This window comes from Psammomys obesus, unplaced genomic scaffold (assembly GCF_907164565.1).
Source record: "Psammomys obesus unplaced genomic scaffold, mPsaObe1.curated_primary_1811, whole genome shotgun sequence".
NCBI lineage: Eukaryota > Metazoa > Chordata > Mammalia > Rodentia > Muridae > Psammomys > Psammomys obesus.
This window is the reverse complement of record NW_026585504.1, coordinates 51,049,758-51,069,555: the sequence shown is the minus strand read 5'-3', so window position 1 is coordinate 51,069,555 and position 19,798 is coordinate 51,049,758. Positions and strand designations below refer to the sequence as shown.

Sequence of the window (19,798 nt, the reverse complement as noted above, 5' to 3'; positions counted from 1 at the left end):
AAGGAAGGAAGGAAGGAAGGAAGGAAGGAAGGAAGGAAGGAAGGAAGGAAGGAAGAAAGAAAGAAAGAGGAAGAAGGGAAGGAAGGAAGAAGAAAAACTGTCAGGATAAATATTATATGCAATCTTATTTATTTTCGATTAACTATAACCTAATGTTTATTTTATTTTAACTATAAACTAACGTTTATTTTCTATTGATGTGTGGATATACTCTTACCAAAGCAACTTAATTGAGAAAAGGGATATTTTGGCTTATAGTTCCAGAAGGACGCCATCCATCATTGGCATTGTAGACAAGGCACAACAGCAGGTGCATGAGGTTAACTGCCATACTACATCTGCAGTGTAGAAGCTGAGAGCAAATGGAGTAGGTCAGGACTATAAAACCTCAAAGTAAAGTCCTCGAACTAGCTAGGCTCCCTCTCTTAAAGGTTCCAAAACTTTCCTGAACAGGAGAACTATCTGTAAACACATACTTCTTTGAGGATGTTTGACTTCAAAATCACACTTGTTAAATCAGGCCTGCAAGAGATATAATCATGAAGTATTATATAGGAAGCTCCAAGACACAGGCAGAAGCATCTTCAGTCCTCTTTCCCTCGTAGCCACAGAGTCACAGAAACATGATATCCAGAGATTCACCAAGGGACATTGCAACTATCTTGTTGCAGAGAAATAGTCTTGGAGAGAGAAGCATGGATGGTGGAGTTGGGTATGAACACTTTCTGGGAAAGACTTTAGATTCTCTTAAGTCATTCCCTTTTCTTTTATTTTCCAATTTAAATTTGTGATTTTTTTTGGTCCTACTGATTTTATATTTTCTTAAATTTTATAACTGTTAAATGTAATAAAAAGTTACCTCATGGGACTTGTATATATGTATATAATCTCAGAGCTGGAAAGGTAGAATCAGGATGATCACTGGGGCTTGCTGGAAAGCCATTCCAGCTTAAGAGGTGAGCTCCCAGTTGAGTGACTTTATCACTAAAAATTAAAAATAAATGAGTTGAGTGGCTGGTATCTCACCAGGGTTAGTAGGTAAATGCATTTTCTGCCAGGTATGATGACCTGTGTTTAATCCCTGAGTCCTACATAGGTTAAGGCAAGAACCAACTCAGTTGTTTTTTTACTTTCTTATGTCCTCCTTGGCAGGTGCATATCTCTCCCACACTAACTTACTACATAAATAATGAATAAACATGTTAAAATAAATAAATAATCTAAGGGAAGAGTAAGAGAAAACATCCAGTGTGGAGCTCTGGCTGCTATATGAATGTGCACACACATGCATGAGGACTCACATGCACACAGGAGTATTCACATACCAAACACACTTTTAGTTTGCAGTATAGAGATTTATTAGACAGGAGTGGGGAGAATGAGACAGAGAGAGTAGTAGAGAATAGGAGAAGAGAAAGAGGAGGATGGTGGTGGGGAGGGATCCCTGAGAGAAAATCAGAGAGGAGGAAAGGGGAGAAAAAACAAAGCAAAGGGTAAACAACACTTCTTAGTGTGTATTAAAAACAAGGACATTTGCTCAACCATATTTGTTGCAGCTTTATTTGTAATATCCAGAAACTGGAAACAACCCAGATGCCCCTGAGTTGAGGAATGGATACAGAAATTGTGGTACATCTATACAATGGAATATTACTCAGCAATAAAAAACAAGGAAATCATGAAATTTGTAGGCAAATGGTGGGAACTGGAAAAGATCATCCTGAGTGAGGTATCCCAGAAGCAGAAAGTCACACAGGGTATATACTCACTTATAAGTGAGTATTAGACATATAATATAGGATAAACCTACTAAAATATGTACACTTAAAGAAACTAATCAAGAAGGAGGTCTCTGGCTAAGATGCTCAATCCCCATTCAGAAAGGCAAAGAGGATGGACATAAGAAGAGGGAGAAAACAGGGAACAGGGAAGGAGCCTACCACAGAAGGCCTCTGAAAGGCTATGCCCTGCAGACTATCAAAGCAGATGCTGAGACTAATGGCCAACTGTTGGGCAGAGTGCAGGGATTCTTATGAAAGAAGTAGGAAACAGTAAGACCTGGAGAGGACAGGAACTCCACAAGGAGAGCAACAGAACCAAAAAAATCTGAGCACAGGGGTCTTTTCTGAGACTGATATTCCAACCAAGGACCATTCATGGAGATAACCTAGAACCCCTGCACAGATGTAGCCCATGGCATTTCAGTGTCCAAGTGGGTTCCATAGTGATGGGAACACGAATTGTCTCTGACATGAACTGATTAGCCTGCTCTTTGATCACCTCCCCCCTGAGGGGTGAGCAGCCTTACCAGGCCATAGGGAAAGACATTGCAGCCATTCTTATGAGACTTGATAGACTAGAATCAGAAGGAAGTGGAAGAGGACCTTCTCCATCAGTGGACTTGGGAAGGGACATGGGTGGAGAAGGCAGAGGGAAGGTGAAATTGGGAGGGGAGGAGGAAGAGAGCTACAGGGAGGATACAAAGTGAATAAACTGTAATTAATAAAAAGAAAAAAGAAAAAAAGTAAAAAGATAAGCAAATGACATTAAATATGACAAAATCTTTTTAGTTTTGGTATTATAATAAGAAAACCCATCCTTCCTCGCTTTGCTTTTTTCAATGATGAGGTTTGAATCCAGGGCCTCTTTTATGGGAGGTGATTGCGCGACCACTCTGCCTCCTCCCTAAATATTTCATCTGCATTTCATAATTTTATTTTTATTTTTTAAGTTTCTCTGGCTGGCGTAGGGGGCTCTCTGTGGCTCTCTGCTTGTGATCTTTTTGTTCTTGCTTTTCCTAATAAGCAGATGAAGTCACATCACTGAGCCTCCAAGCTTGAATTCCTTGTTTTTATCCGCATTCACAGAAGCAACTGATAACACATTTTTTGTTTTGTTTTGTTTTATCCAAGTTTCTGCTAGAATGTTGATTGCACAGCTTAATTAGCCTTCTACTTCAAGTGGAGGTGGCTGATCAGACATTCGGAAACTGGCTGAATTACTATAGTCATCAATAAAATAATAGAAAATTACCCAGGCTCTTTCAGACATACACAGAGCCTGGGGCAAGAATACAAATGGAGAGCCACATGCTGTAATCTAAATATTTAAAGAGTTACAAATCAAGCAAAGGATTTATTCAATAAAATGTATTCAACTCTCCTAGCATGATCAAATTGCCTCCAAACTCACAATGCACCATTCCCAGCTCTGTTTGTTCTATAAGCAGTTCACTCTTCCCATCAGAATAAGGGATGAGGAAATGGAGCAGTGTGGCTTTGGATTGGTGCATTACGTTTTTAAGTCAAAAGACTCACATTTGTCGGGACGGTCCTGGCAGGAAGCAGTACTGACCATATGCGGTCTTCTCAGCTGACCTGTGAACACTGTTCCTAAGGTGCAGAATGTGCTCTGTGGATCACAGATGAATGCCGTGTCCCCTGCTGAAGGCCCTGTCCTCTCAGCATGCACAGAGCACTGAAGTAAAGATTTTCATGCAGATTTTTTCTAGAGAAATAAATGTATATAATACAATTTGACCAGTTGGCCAAAGAACACAGTGACTGATATACAGAGACAGCACCCATAAAATGTATGTTAGACCAATTTGACTGGGGCATCCCCTGGGCTCTGCATGTCTGTGAAAGCGACCCATTTACTCATTTAGCAGAAAGAGCCACAGGCATTTTTTCATAGTCTGGTCTGGAACCATACTCTAGTGCAAGATCTAGTCACACATGGAAAACAGTCCAGTGGCTCATGTGGAAGATCCACTGGGCAATTTGTACTACAAGAACCCACTAGCAGTAGCTGTTACTCTGTTTTGCCTTCTTCTTTTTATTTATTTTTTCTTTTCAAGGGCTGAAGCTGGCTTTTGAAAAGCATGGGTCTGTTTATTATCTGTGTCTTGGGCAATGGTTAGGTGATGGGCTGCTAGAATACTGGGGCTATGCAGCTTTGAGTTTTCTTAAAATCAGGACTGAGCTGAAGAGATATCTGTTAGGAAGGTGCTTGTCATTCCTGTATGAGGATTTGACTTCAAAAGTGTTGGATGCTTTGGTACTTATTTATAATCTCAGTGTTGTGGTAGCAGTGATAGGTGGATCCCTGGAATTGTTGAATTGTTGAATCAGCAAGCTCCAGGATCAAGGGGAGCCCTGTCAGTATTAGTTACTTTCTACTGCAGTGACAAGACACCATGATCAGGGTAACTTATTTGGGCCTCATAGTTTTGAGGTTAGAATCTCTGATCAAAAAGTGGAAGTTGCAGGCATTTGAATTCAAAGCTTAAAATACAAATTTCATCAGAAAATTGATATTTCTGTTTTTATTTCTAATGGCATCCACTACATCTGAATTCAGGTGTCCGGGTTGAGCTGTCCCTACTAAAGTTTCAAGTGACCCAGAGGACATATGGCTCACCAAACGAAGTAAAGTGAGGAACACAAGCAGAGGTTATAGAAGAATATTGCTTAGATTCTTTTCTATAGCTTGAACAGCTTGTTTCTTCTGTAGCTCAGGACCACTGAACCACATGTGTCACTGGCCACAGTGGTCTGGGACCTCCCAAATCAATCATTAATCAAGAAAATTCCCCTAAGAAGGTCATATAAGCCTATCTGATGGAAGTATTTTCTCAATTTAGGTTTCCCCCTTCTGGATGACTATGATTATTTCAGGCTGATTAAAACTAAATAAATAAATTGTGAGTTTCAGCATCTGCTTAAATCCACCTTTGAAAGGTGGACCCTTTCAAAGGACCTTTATTGTAGGCTCCCATCCTGTCCTCTCTCTTCCACCACTTCTGGTGTATGACCTGTTTGCCATTCTGAATGAGACTTAAACATCCTCCCTAGGTTCCTCCTTGTTGTTTAGCTTCTTTAGGTCTGAGAGCACAAGGAAACTTATGAAAGAAGGGAGGGATAGAAAGACCCAAAGGTGACAGGAGCTCCACAGGGAGACCAACACAGCTAAAATTTTTGAGTCCAGGGGACCCACCAGAGACTGGTTCACCAACCAAGTACCATGTATAGAGAGGACCTGGATGCCCTGCTCAGATGTAGCTTATAGGCAGCTCAGTCTTCATGTGGGTCCATGAGTAAGAGGAGCAATGAATAACTCTTCATGACAGAAGACAGTTCATGTCTCTGTCATGAAGTCAGTTGCCCACTCTTCGATCAGTTCCTCTGACAAAGTGGGATTAGCAGGCCACAGAGAAAGTGGACCTAGGCAGTCCTGATGAGACTTGATAAGCTAGGGTCAGATGCCAGGAGAGGAGAGCTTCCCTTTTCAGTGGACTAGAGGAAAGTGATGGGGTGAAGAGGAAGGGAAGATGGGACCAGAAGGAGATGAGGAAGGAAGCTACAATGGGGATATTAACTTAATATTTTTTTTCCTGAAGATACCTGATAAGCTAGGGTCAGATGGAAGGGGAAGAGGATCTCCCCTATCAATGGACTTGGAAAAGGAAAGGGAGGAGATGAGGGAAGGAGGGTGGGATTGGGAGGGAATGAGGGAGAGGGCTCTAAAGCTGGGATACAACGTAAATAACTTGTGATTAATATAAAAAAAATAACAATTATAAAAAAGAAAGAAAATTAAATGAATACTTTTTCATTAATAAATAAACAAACAACCTAACTAACCAACATACTGATGTTCAAAGAAAGCCTGTTGTGCTGGCAAGTATAAACTCAGTGCTGGGAAGACAAATAAGATGCATTGCTGTTTCTTTCTTGCCAACCAACAAATTAGTGAACATGAAGTCCAGAGAAGAGATATTGTCTCAAAAAATACAGGGGGCACAGCCTCAAGAATAAAATACTCCACGTTGATTGTTGTGTGAGTGTGTGTGTGTGTGTGTGTGTGTGTGTGTATGCATGCATATGCACTCAAAACCTACACATTTAGATCAATGTTTTAAAATATTTTATTACATTTTGTTATTTATTACCTCTGTATGTCTGTTGGTATGTGTTTGTTATTACTTACTGCTAGAGGCCAGAGAACAGCTTGTAAGAATCCATGTTTTCCTTCCACCATTTGGGTCCTTGGGATCAACTCAGACTGACAGGTTTGTTGACAACTGTTTTTAACCTAGTTAATTATCTTACCAACCCTCAAATCAGTATTTAAAAATAAAGAGAATTTACCTAAAAATTAGGAATTTTATAGTGCCACAAATTTATCAACTTTGGCTGTATTTCAAAGAAGGGCTGCACCTTCTGATAGCCATGACATTTCCATATGGCTCAGTAGTACCCAGCTTGGTTATATTTCAGAGGAGACTGGAACAGAAGACACCAGCTCACAGGTGTTATTGGAGAATTTCCATCACTAAACTGAGTACCAGATCAAAGGCAGGACAAAATAGTCACATACTTTGAGAAACTTTAAAAGTGAAAATTTCAGAATCCTCATTTAAATTGAGATAGGCAAAAGTTTAGTAAAGGAGAGAGGAACTCATTGTCATCGAAATAGCATTAAGTATCAGAAAACAAAAAGACGGCAGGTATGAGACAAAAGAAAAGTAATAGGGTTAAAGGAAAAGAGAGGCATGTTTTGGGGCTTCCTGCATTTAACAACAAAGCAGCCTTTTTTTTTTTTTTTTTTTTTTTTTTTTTTTTTTTTTTCCTGAAATCCCTCTAGCTACAGCTTCTCTGTGAAACCAGAAAGCCCATTAGATTCCTGGAAAGAGTGTGTTATTCTAGGCAAGCTGTGAGTGGATTGTGCATTCTCCCGGTAAAAGTGATTGTGTAGTCAGTTTCATCTGATGCTAAGATCAAAGAAAGGCACACTGTGTAATTTGATCGGACAAGCCAGTGAAAAGGCAACACAATTGTCAAAGAGCACAAGGCCAAAGCAGACAGAGAAGGCAATTGCTTATCATAGTTTTTGATCCAATTCAAAGAGTATTGTTTTGTTCTATGCTAGACTCACATACTCAGAAAGCAGGGGGCTTGATAGATACCTCAGTTGATAAAGTGCATGCTGTAAAAACATGAAGACTTTGATTTTATCCCCTACCCCCTGGAAAAACATCAGCTTGGCACAGTGTCATGGGCTTATGTTCCAACACTGGGGAGATGGAAATGGAAAGATTTGGAGGCGTCTTTGGCTACCCAAGAGACAGAGTCCCTTCAAAAGGAATAGGAGGAAGTTTATTATGATCCCAAATATGAGTGACCCTGACCCAAGGACACAGACTCACATTGGCTCTAGTATTATAGCCATGGTGGTAATACAAAACAAAGAATATCATTTATCAAAGTAATTTTAAAACACAGTTAACAACAAGAAAGTGAGATGTACTTGCTATGAATCTTGAATGTTTTCTAATGACGTTCTTAAAACTTTTAGCTGGTGGAAGCTAGCAGACTATCTGTATATTTCAATAGGGAATTTTCCTGATTACTAAGATGTCAGGACAGACACAGAGGTGGACAAGAGATAACTATGGAGGGGACTCTGCAGAACTCAGAACTTCAAGATTTCTACTGAGTACAATGCAAAAGTTACAATTCACCATGAAGAATGCTTGCCACAGTTGTGACATTTTCCTGAGAACCTCAGTTCACAAGTCAAAGAGAAAACCAAACTGATGACTATCATATTTAACTCAACAAGACAGGAGAACAGTTTGCAACAAATCAATTTCAATCTTTGCAAATAATAGTTTTCATAATTTATGCATTGAAGATCATACACGAGAGTGACTTATTCAGAGAGACAATTCCAAGCAAAATTTTAAATTTTATTCTCATCTTTCATAAATCAGATAAACATCAAATTCAAATGGCAAAAGAATGTGATTACTAATGCAGAATTCATCTTTTTTCCATAAGGTAGAATATATTGTCTTCAGAAATACTTAGAGAAATTAATGTGTATAAAGAAAAGTTACAGTACATGAAGCAGAGTTTTCCAGCTTGGCACCTGAACTAAGTCTCCATTTCATATGAAAATTGTAGTGTCAAATTAGCTACAGGAAAATCTAAAAGTGGAATGCATTCTCCCACTGGGACCCCATCCACTCTCAGGAGTTTTCTGCTTTGTTTTGTCGTTTGATATTTTTGTTTGTTTGTTTTTACTTTTTACATATTTTTTCTAAGTAAATTTAAATTTTCTCTGCTAAAAAAAAAAAAAAAACCCTGAAAGTATAAATTGTGAAATGGATATTCATGGTCAAGTGTACCTTAGTATAATTTAAATTTTCTTCTATTGCTGGATTCAGTCAAAAATATAAGTATCTTATAACACTTTTACTTTGCCAATTTAATTTTTGTAAAAACCACAAACTAAAAACAGACCTTTTAAAACTGTAAAATTCTCACATTAAAATAACTTGGATAATGCAATGAGTCAAAATGCCTTTGTTAATAAATTATCAATATTTTCAAATCTCCTTCAAGATTTACAAACATAAATTTCTTAGTTCATACCAGACAAGTCTAGACTTGAACAAAGAAATTAAAACTTTGATAAATTTCCTCCTTTAAATGTGTTTATGTCCATTTTAAGTCAAATAAAATGATGACTTCACACCTCCTGGCCAGACAGGACTTCCAGTGGAGGGAGGGGGACACCAACCCACCCACAAAACCTTCAACCCCAAATTTACCCCTGCCTACAAGATGTTCAGCTATAAAGATGGAGCAGATATTGAGGGAATGTCTAACCAATAACTGGCCCAACCTGAAACCCACCCATGACACTATTACTAATACTGTGCTATATTTGCAGACAGGATCCTAGCATAACTGTTCTCTGAGAGGCTCTACCTAGCAATGAATCAAAACAGGTGCTGAGAACCACACCCAAGCATTAGGTGAATCTCAGGAATCTTGTAAAGAAGTGGGGGGGAAGCATAGAAGGTGCTCCTTGAGGGGACAAGAACTCCTCAAGAAAACCAACAGTTAACTAATAGAGTCCCATGGGGGTACAGAAACCAAATCATCAAACAAAGAGCATGCCTGGACTGAACCTAGGCCCCAATACATGTGTTGCTGATGGACAGCTTGTTCTCCATATGAGTGCCCTAGCAAGTGGAGTGGAGTTGCCCCTGACACGGACTCTGTTGCATGGTTTCAGGTGACTTTCCCTAAGTGGACTGCCATATCTGACCTCAATGAAAGATGATGCACTTAACCCTGATGCGGCTTGATGTGCAGGGGTGGGTTGGTTCCCCTTTTCTCAGGAGATGGGGAAGGTAGAAAGGAGGACGAGGGTAGGAGGGTAGGGCCAGGAGGAGAGGGAGGAGGGGTTTGAGCTAGGAATGTTAAATAAATAAGTAAATTTAATAAAAAAAATTAAAAAGAAAAAAATGATGAGTTCACAATGAGTTTGTAAACATAGGACTGTGCTACAATTCACTTGACTGATAGGATAAATATGCCTTCTACATGCTCTAGTATTCATTTTTTGAAAAAATAAAAACAAAAAGTAAATTTGCACTTTATTCTTACTTATACCAATATAGAAGAAAGTAAATAACGAATACACAGAATGAGTAAAAAAAGATTTACTCAATGAGGAAGTCAGAATCACTGGATTGTGCAAATGGAAAATGCAAGCTTTTTTTTTGTGGTTGTTGTTTACATGCTTTATTTCTAGAAAGATCTTTATTATTAACAGTTAAAATTCTTTAAAATATTTTTACCAGGTCTTAGGAACTTTTGACCAGAAAGATATAAATATAAAATGAAAGTACAGAAAATAATATTATAGAAAAAATGTGCTGTGTGCTTATCCTATGGTTGTACACTTCAAATTCATAGAAATTACCTTAAAAGATCACTCAAAAATCTGTTTTAAGAAAAATAACCATACCATTTGTCTTTCTAAGAGGATTGATCATCTTACCCAGAGTCCTCTTTTTTGTTTATCTTCTTTAGGTGCACAGATTTTAGTATGTTTATCCTATCATATAGGTCTAGTACCCACTTATAAGTGAGTATATACCGTGTGTGTCTTTCTGCTCCTGGGATGCCTCACACAGGATGATATTTTCTAGATCCCACCAATTGCTTGCAAATTTCATGATTTCCTTGTTTTTTAATTGCTGAGTAGTATTCCATTGTGTAAAAGTACCACAATTTCTGTATCTATTCCTCTGTTGATGGACATCTGGGTTGTTTCCAGGTTCTGGCTTTTATGAATAATGCTGCTACAAACATGGTTGAGCAAATGACAGGATAGGAGCCTACCATAGAGGGCCTCTGAAAGATTCTACCTAGCAGTATATCAAAGCAGATGCTGAGACTCATAACCAAATCTTTGGCAGAGTGCAGGGAATCATATGAAAGAAGGGGGAGTTAGTATGACCTGGAGAGGATAGGAGCTCCACAAGGATCAAGTATATCAGCACACAGGGGTCTTTTATGAGACTGATTCTCCAATCAAGTACCATGTATGGATATAACCTAGAACCTCTGCTCAGATGTAGCCCATGGTAGCTCAGTGGTTTTTTCAAGTGGTTTTTCCTAGTAAGGGGAACAGGGAGTATTTCTGACATGAACTCAATGACTGGCTCATTGAGCTTCCCCTCTCCCCTGAGGGAAGAGCAGCCTTGCTAGACCATAGAAGAGGACATTGCAGCCAGTCCTGAATAAACCTGAAAAGCTAAGGTCAGATGAAAGTGGAGGAGGACCTCCCCTAGCAGTGGACTTGGAAAGGGGCAGGGAGGAGATGAGGGAATGAAGGTTGGGATTGGGAGGGAATAGGGAGGGGGCTACAGCTGGGATACAAAGTAAATAACCTGTGATTAATATAAAAATTAAATTAAAAAAATAATCAGTAAAGCCAAAGGGAGAGGAAAAAAGAAAAATAACCATTTCAAATTTAAAAATACATGAAAGTACCATAATTAAGTTTAGAAAGTAAACAATTAAAAGTTTGTAACTTAAAAATAAAAAGTCTAGGCCCAGTAGTTCATGTCAGACTAATGATGGTAGAGCTGGGAAGGAGATGCTATGGTTGATAGAACATATCCTCCTCTACTATGGTACATTACAAAGAGAAGAGGGATGTTGAGGCAGATGTGGAAGACACAGCAGAGACAGATCAAAGGGAAGAGAGACAAGAAGGAGACAGGGGAGGGAGAGAAAAGCCAGAGGAAAAAGGGGGAAAGAGACGCAAGGGGAAGAGAGTCCTATGTAACATGGCCTTTCAAAGCAATGGTGAAAACCTGGTTACTGGTTAATGAATGTGAGACAAATGAGAATACAGTTACCCTCTTTTCTTGCAGGACATAAGCGGTATTCCAAACAGGTATTTGGAACTTTACTATATCTATCATAAATTACTGTGTTAATTTACTGAAAACAGACATAGTAAAGAAAAATAACATCCTGTACCCATCCCAGACGTATCTCATTAAAAGGCAGTTCTCTTCCTAAACTTTCTAAGGTGTGTGTGTGTGTGTGTGTGTTTTGTGTGTTGTGTAGGTGTGTGTGTGTGCACATGTGTGTTTAACAAGAGTTATAGAAATCAAACTTGGGTAACTGAGCCTGAATGGCTAGTGTATTCACCCACTGAGAATCTTCTGGCCCCCGTGTGCACAACTTTCTCATCACTGAAATCATACTTCACAACCAATTATCATTCTTGTATTTAATAATTAAAATACATTCATTTTGCATTTTGCAATAAATTGTTAATAATTTTCATGCTAATAGTTTTATTATGCTGATTCTTAATTGCTTCTAAAATCCACAGGACATTTTGCACTATTTCAATGTTTAATCTTTATAGATAACAGTTGGGGAGCAACCCTATGCATATAAGTTATTTCAGTAACATGAGTTCTTGAACTAGTTTTCGCTAGTTGGTTGAGTATTTGCTTCATTCCTTAGATTTTTTTTTCATGGCTATGTCCTCTCTACTGCTGTGCTACAGATAAAGATGTTGATTTTTTTTCCTCTTTTTTCCTCTGTAAAATAGTTTTATTTAGTATTGAAAAGTTTTAAGAAAGAAGTAAAATGGTTTTGTAAAGTAAGTCTTTAAGAGGAAAGCAATTGCAGATATTTTTACATAGAATAATCAGGATCCTTTTAAATGAGTAATCAAGTGGCATGTGCAGTTGCTAAAGTTACTTGGCTTACACATATGATTAAATCTAGAGAAACGTACTTACTTCTCTTATATTCCTACCTCTTCAGAGCTTGCAACTAAATGTTGATTTTTATTTCTTCCCCCATAAAGCTCAGTTTTGGAGGAATTCCAGTACCAAGCAAACCTGGGACCTTCTTAAAGAAAAACTTCCACGGCTGTATTGAAAACCTTTACTACAATGGAGTGAACATAATTGACTTGGCCAAACGACGAAAGCATCAGATCTACTCTGTGGTAAGTCTGCTATCTCTGTTAGCTGGTTGGTTGTGGACTTTGGGTAAGTCTTGATCTTGGTACTCTACCCTTACACCCCTGCACACTGTGTTTATCTTACGCATTTAGGATTTTCATCAGCCAAAGCTGGGTGTGTAGTTCTGTTGGAAAAGTGCATGGGTAGCACTCATGAAACACTGGGATCCATAGCCTCAATATAAAACGGGGTGCTTTTATTTTACTTCTTTTAATTGGCCAGTCAAGAAATAATATAAAGTAAGAAAGCTTTATTCTGGCTCAACGAATGAGTGATTATATATCATAATGACACAGAAGACATGGCAGTAGATGTTGGAGGCTCGCTGATGACATCCCATCAGCACTTATGCGGCAGAGTAAATGAATTTGTGACCAGGCTATAAAAGCCCCAGGCCCTCTGCCCGAGACCAACTTACTGCAAATTCTCACCTCTGTGAAGGTTCCACAACCTTCCTAAACAATAATATCTCCTGGATACTAACATGTGAGCCTATAGGGAATATTTCATACTCAGACCACAATTGGCATGGTGCTGCACCCCTGTAATCCCAGCATATGGGAGGTGAAAGCAGGCAGATCAGAATTTTAAGCTGTGCTCTATTTCATAGCAGCTCCCAGGCCAACCTTTGCTAAGTAAGGCCCTGTCTCAAAAATTAAAAATAAAATAAAAGCAATCCCCATTGTCCTACTAGCTGACCTTACTGTGAAAACACCAACTAAGAAAGAGGAACTGGAAATCTTTTCATAGGTGAAGTCAAGTACAGGCATTCAAAGAATGCTGCTTTCTTGGGTGTGGAGAAGACTGGAAATCTATGAAGACTAATGCAGATTTTTTTTAAAAAAGTTTCATAAAGGTACACTGAAAGCACAGGGCCTGTTAAATTTTGTAGCCAGGACATTATATGTCTGCTGATTGGTTATATTAAACAGGACATTTTAAATGATATTGCACTTTTAGTGTCTTAGGGGTTCCTTGTGGATCACTTAGAATCACAGTAGATTAAAGTCTTCTAATTCACTAGCATATATTTTTCCTAACACACGTTGAGTTTATAAGGGGTCTTTAAAAAAAAAATTATCCTGGAATTTCCTCTAGCTCAATTGCTCCTATGTCTCCCTGTACTTCCCTTTAAACTTATGACCAGTTTTTCTTTAGTTATATTAAACACACACACACACACAAACTAATATAACCTACTGAGTCCATTTATTGTTGCTCATATGCACTTAATTTTAGGACTGATTGCTTGAGATGGAACTGCTTGAGATTATTTCCTGTAGTTCTTTCTATAGTGAGAATTCCCCATCCACAATGGCATTTCAACTGGTGTATTCACTCTGCAGGCTTTGCTTAAGAACTTGCATTGTGATTCCCTGCACTCTGCCGAGGGTTTGGTTATGAGTCTTAGTGTCTGCTTTGAAACACTGCTAGGTAGAGTCTTTCAGATGCCTTTTTGTAGTGCAGGGAATCATATGAAAGAAGGGAAGTTAGTATGATGTGGAAAGGATAGGAGCTCTACAAGGACCAAACATATCTGGGCACAGGGTCTTTTCTGAGACTGACACTCAACCAAGGACCATCTATGGATATAACCTAGAACTTCTGCTCAGATGTGGCCCGTGGTAGCTCAGTAACCAAGTAGTTTTCCAAAGTAAGGGGAACATGGACTATTTCTAACAGGATCTCAAGGGCAGGCTGTTTGACCCTCCCCCCCCCCCCCGGGGAGGAGCAGTCTGTTAGGCCACAGAGGAGAACTTTGCAGCCAGCCCTGAAGATACCTGATAAAACAGGGTCAGATGAAAGGGGAGGAGGTCCTCCCCTATCAGTGGACTTGGAAAGGGGCAGGGAGGAGACCAGAGAGGGAGTGTGGGGTTGGGGAGGGAATGAGGGAGTGGGATACAGCTGGGACACAGAGTTAACAAAATGTAACTAAAAAGAAAAAAAATTAAAAAAAATTAAAAAAAAATAAATTTAACTCTACAATAAAAAAAAAAAAAAAAAAAAGAACTTGCATTGTGGAGATTGATGGGCTCAGCTTCCCTGACATACATAGAAGACACAGGGACACTTACTGTCATTGTATGTTTGAGTGTGTGTGTGTATTTGTGAATTTATGTATATGCTGTGGGGGAGGGTGAACATGTCCATTAGGTAATCATAGAGGTCAAAAGACAGCATAGGGTTTCCAGGCATCAGAGTTACAGACAGCTCTAAGATATGTCATGACAGATTAGAGAGCTTAGAATTTAACTTGGGATTTCTAAAAGCCATGCATTCTCAAGCACTGAGCCATTTCTCTAGCCTTAATCTCGGTGCTATTATAGCTAGTTTCCTTCATATTTTCTTTCTGAAATACACCATCTTTTTATTATAGTATGTCAAGCTACTTTAATTCATATGTTGTCCAAATTAAATAATTTTAATCCTTACATACTTGATATTTCTTTTCAGTTGTGGGTATGTATTCACCATAACTCTTCTCTATTCTTTTCATTGTTGTTACAAGTATCTATTAGTTTTTAAAGTTTAATGTATTTCTCTCTCTAAATCTCTCTGTGTGTTGGGGGGGTGTATTGTTGTGCTTGTGTATTCACCTTTGTGTATGCACTGATGCCAGAGAAGGATGTTGTGTGTTCTACCATGTACGGTTGTTTTCCCTTGAGACAGTTTCTCTCACTGGACATGGACCTGATTATTATCCAACAAGCTCCAGTGATCCTTCTGCCTCCATTCTAAGCTGTGCTAGGGTTACACACACACAGCTATGCCCATCTTTTTATGTGAGTGATGGAGGCTCAACTAAATTGTATTTTTGGGTCCTAAAATTTTCATTTGATTCTCTTTATACCTTTCATTTCCTTACTAAGACTTCATATTTGTTACTAAGCCCTGTTTTCTTACTCACCTCTTCCATTTGATTTTTGAGACAGTTTTCATTATAAAGCCTGAATTAGAATTTGTCAGATGATAATAACATCTCCATCATTTCACTGTAGACTGCCACCACTCACTCCTTTGCATTCAATGAGAAGTTATATAATAAGAGATACTTTTTGGAAAAACTGATGTTTTAGTCATTATGTTATGCAAATGCAGATGGAAGGTTTAGCCTCAATAGACCTATATAAACATAAAAATTCAGATTTCCCTAGCCTTTGTCAAAACTGGCAAGTGAAAAGCCACTTGTAACTGTCAGAAAAGTGGGAGCCCATCATCTTCTTGAGATTTTTCTTATAGCTAGGATGTTTTTTTTTTATTTTTTTATTTTTTTTAATTTTATTTTTATTTTTAGTTACAATTTGTTAACTCTGTGTCCCAGCTGTATCCCACTCCCTCATTCCCTCCCCCTCCCCAACTCCTTCCCTGGTCTCCTCCCTGCCCCTTTCCAAGTCCACTGATAGGGGAGGACCTCCTCCCTTTTCATTTGACCCTGTTTTATCAGGTATCTTCAAGGCTGGCTGCAAAGTTCTCCTCTGTGGCCTAACAGGACTGCTCCTCCCCTGGGGCGGGGGGAGGACAAAGAGCCTGCCCTTGAGATCCTGTTAGAAATAGTCCTTGTTCCCCTTGCTTTGGAAAACTACTTGGTTACTGAGCTACCACGGGCCACATCCCAGAAGAAGTTCTATGTTATATCCATAGATGGTCCTTGGTTGAGTGTCAGTCTCAGAAAAGGCCCTGTGCCCGGATATATTTGGTACTTGTAGAGCTCCTATCCTTTCCATATCATACTAACTCCCCTTCTTTCATATGATTCCCTGCACTTTGCCATGGTTTGGTTATGAGTCTTAGTGTCTGCTTTGAAACACTGCTAGGTAGAGTCTTTCAGATGCCTTTTGCGGTAGACTCCTGTCATACATTCAATGCACATCCCATTTGTCTTTCTAAATGAGGATTGATCATCTTCACCCATGTCTACTTACTTGATTATCTTCTTTAGGTGTGTAGATTTCATTATGTTTATCATATCTTGTAGGTCTATATAAGTGAGTATATACCAAGTTTGTCTTTCTCCTTCTGGGATACTTCACTCAGAATGATCTTTTCTAGATCCCACCATTTGCCAGCAAATTTCATGATTTCCTCCCTTTTGATTGCTGAGTAGTATTTCATTGTGTAAAAATACCACAATTTCTGTATCCATTCCTCTGTTGATGGACATCTGGGTTGTTTCCAAGTTCTGGATATTACAAATAAAGCTGCTACAAACATGGTTGAACAAATGTCCTTGTTGTGTACTTGAGCAAATTTTGGGTATATACCTAGGAGTGGTATAGCTGGGTCTTGAGGTAGCACTACTCCTAATTGTCTGAGAAAGCGCCAGATTGACTTCCAGAGTGGTTGTAACAGTTTACATTCCCACCAGCAATGGAGGAGGGTTCCTTTTTCTCCACAACCTTTCCAGCATGTGTTGTCCCTTGAGTTTTTCATCTTGGCCATTCTGATGGGTGTAAGGTGAAATCTCAGGGTTGTTTTGATTTGCATTTCCCTAGTGGCTAATGAGGTTGAGCATTTCTTTAAGTGTTTCTCTGCCATTTGATGTTCCTCTTTCAAGAATTCTCTGTTTCAGTTGGAAAAAAAAGTGGGGAGAAGCCTAGAACTCATTGGCACAGGAGACAACTTCCTGAACAGAATACCAACAGCACAGGCTGTAAGAGCAACAATCAATAAATGGGACCTCATGAAACTGAAAAGCTTCTGTAAAGCAAAAGACACCGTCATCAAAACAAAACGACTGCCTACAGATTGGGAAAGAATCTTCACCAACCCTTTATCTGACAGAGGGTTAATATCCAGTATATATAAAGAACTAAAGAAGCAGAAAAGCAACAAACCAAGTAATCCCATTAAAAATGGGAATGGAGCTAAACAGAGAATGCTAGGATGGTTTTTAAAAGCTCTTTGTTGCTCCCTGTGTGACCCTCAGTGACTTTCAGTGTAGGCTCTGAGCTTACTACTTACCAACCAAGTGTAGTGTGAGACCTCACTTTCCACAAAACCCTTTTGACCCCATCTCTGCAGTTAGTGGACAGTCTTTTAAAACCATGTTCCTGACTCCCTTAATTTGGAGGATTTATGATGGTGTTAAGAAAATAGTAGTCCCTGACCATTTCTGGGATACTGGGTGATTACACTTACCTATAGTAGATCACACTTAAGATTCCTGAAAATTGTCCCACTTACCCCTGAGAAATCAGAGTACCCATCTTACTTAGGCAATCATTGGCTTTCCATTTATCTTCCTATTGCTAACACAGGGATGACTCTGGTGACTAGAATGAGAATGGCCCCCTCTAGTCTCATGTTTGAATTCTTGATCTCCAGTTGGTGGAACTTTTGGAGAAGGATTAGACCTTGTTGAATGTTGACTCAACCTTCCCTGAATAGGAATGTCCCTAGGCACAGGCTTTAAGATTTCAAGACACCTACCATTTCAATGTTTTCTTTCTGCTTCATGACTGTGGATCAATATGCGTGCTCTTAGCTGGTCCTTCACTCTGTTATATGTTCATACTGGATCTGAGACAGGGAGAGACCAGCTATGTCTTATATAGAAATTTCTGTGTTTTCTAACTCTGTATCCACAAACAAAAGTTCTATACCCACCATGCTAGAAATATCTTTTGTTAGAAATTGAAAAAATATACAACAATGTCTTAAAAAAAGCTAACACAAAGTTATCCATTCAGAACTTGCATTATTAGGTGAAGGAGTATCACTCTGTGAACAGCTTTGAACAGGCCTGACAAGGGGAAGCATTAGAGAGAAATCCTCATAAACAAATGTAGTATGTGGAGGGGGGATGTTTGGAAGAGAGAGCCTTCCTTTTCAATCCTGAAGTAGACAGCCACCTTGTGTAGATGGTGATTATGGAAAAAGCCTTTCAATCACCTGAAAAAAGGTTCAGACTCTTGTAGGTTTTAACATGTGTGTGTGTGTGTGTGTGTGTGTGTGTGTGTTTGTGTTTCTGTCTGTTTGTTTATCTGTGTGCTTCTGATTTAGTAATCTAGTCCAACCTAGTGTTCTGACCTGCGTTCATAAAGTTAATGCATTGAGGTAATAATTCAACATTACTTTGGTACTGAGCAGCTGGGTGAAGGGGGGAAAACTAGACTTACTTTTTCCATGAAGGCCTGCCAACTGTCAGAGCAGGATCCAGTCAGTTCTTGTCCTAATTGACAGATTGCAAGGGTAGGGGAACAGCCTGATTTCTGGAAGAGGCAAAGAAGCAGCTTGAGGGTTGTGGCTTTTCATCTTTAATGATGAGGTATGTTAAATTCAGTCATTAAAAGAGTATAACAACTGAAAGTGAAATGTGATAGAGTGAGGAGAGAAAATATGGGGTTCTGGGTGTCAGTAAATTCTATTGTTCCCTTTATGGGTGAATCCAGAATCAAAGTATTGACAATTGTTTGGCAATCTTTACTCTAACTACAGTGTTAACCAGATTGCCTGAAACTTTTCTAGTTCTCGTCAGCCCTCAGGGCTTAATTGGTAATGTCAATTATGAGGCACAGAGAAACATTTAGCACTAATGTGCTAGGGAAGAAAGATTTAATCCAAGAATATAATTTCAGTGTGCAAATAGAAAAATCTTAGCTTTTGCCTTTATAATATAAAGAAAAGAACACACATGATTTTTCTTCCAAATTGTTTCCATTTCCTTTATTAAATGAGAGTCCACACTTGTACACATATACACAGTTGTACACAGGCATGCATACATGAGTGCACACACAGTGTATACATACCTGATCTATTTTTTGGCATTCTTTCTGGGAAGTAATGGTTCACACCATTAAATAGAAAATCACAGATACTTTGTTCCTGTCACGAAGCTTAAAGTTTCCCCCAAAGACACCACATCTGCCTCAAAGTCAACTTTGTTCCCAGTCACACAGTCACTGTTAAAAATTCTAGAAAGTTAAGTTTCTGTTTTCTGAGTATTGTTTACTTTCCACTTCTCCTTCAGTTACTGAGCTTTCAGAAGTTCGGGGTTTATCATGAGATTGACAGAATTAAGGACTGAAGGCAGAGAGGGTTAATTGGTGTCCATATCACAAATTGTGACTCAAGGCTTAAGGAAATCCAAGCTTCTCTCTGCCTCACATAGCACAATGCATTCAGACAGCATCTTCCTTGCAATCATTCATTCCTTTCCTATGGCACCTGCCCACTCCCTGAAGATTTAACAGCTGTTCCATGAGGATAATTCAATTTAGTCTTTATGCTTGATTTGACTACAGGACGATCTTCTACATTTCAGAATGCAGTAAAACTAACAGCTCAAAGTAGACATAAAAAATACCTCGCTATTCTCCCCAAATCCACCACCTTGTGCTAATATAGCTCCATGTAATAAATAATCAGGAAGTAAATGGGCCATTGAAGTCTGTGTGTAGCAGCTGTAATGTGGATTATTATACACATAATAAA

General features: G+C 38.9%; 1 protein-coding gene across 2 annotated transcripts in view; it reads left to right on the top strand.

Annotated features, from left to right (window-relative positions):
- LOC129672149 (contactin-associated protein like 5-1) overlaps window positions 1–19,798 on the top strand; it is a 784,596-nt gene that overhangs the window by 350,187 nt on the left and 414,611 nt on the right. The window contains exon 7 of one of the 2 annotated variants that reach the window (XM_055601442.1): window positions 12,202–12,342. In XM_055601442.1, the coding sequence (XP_055457417.1) occupies window positions 12,202–12,342 (141 nt within the window). Of the gene's footprint in view, window positions 1–12,201; window positions 12,346–19,798 lie in introns of both variants that reach the window. The other variant, XM_055601432.1, reaches the window with a different exon arrangement.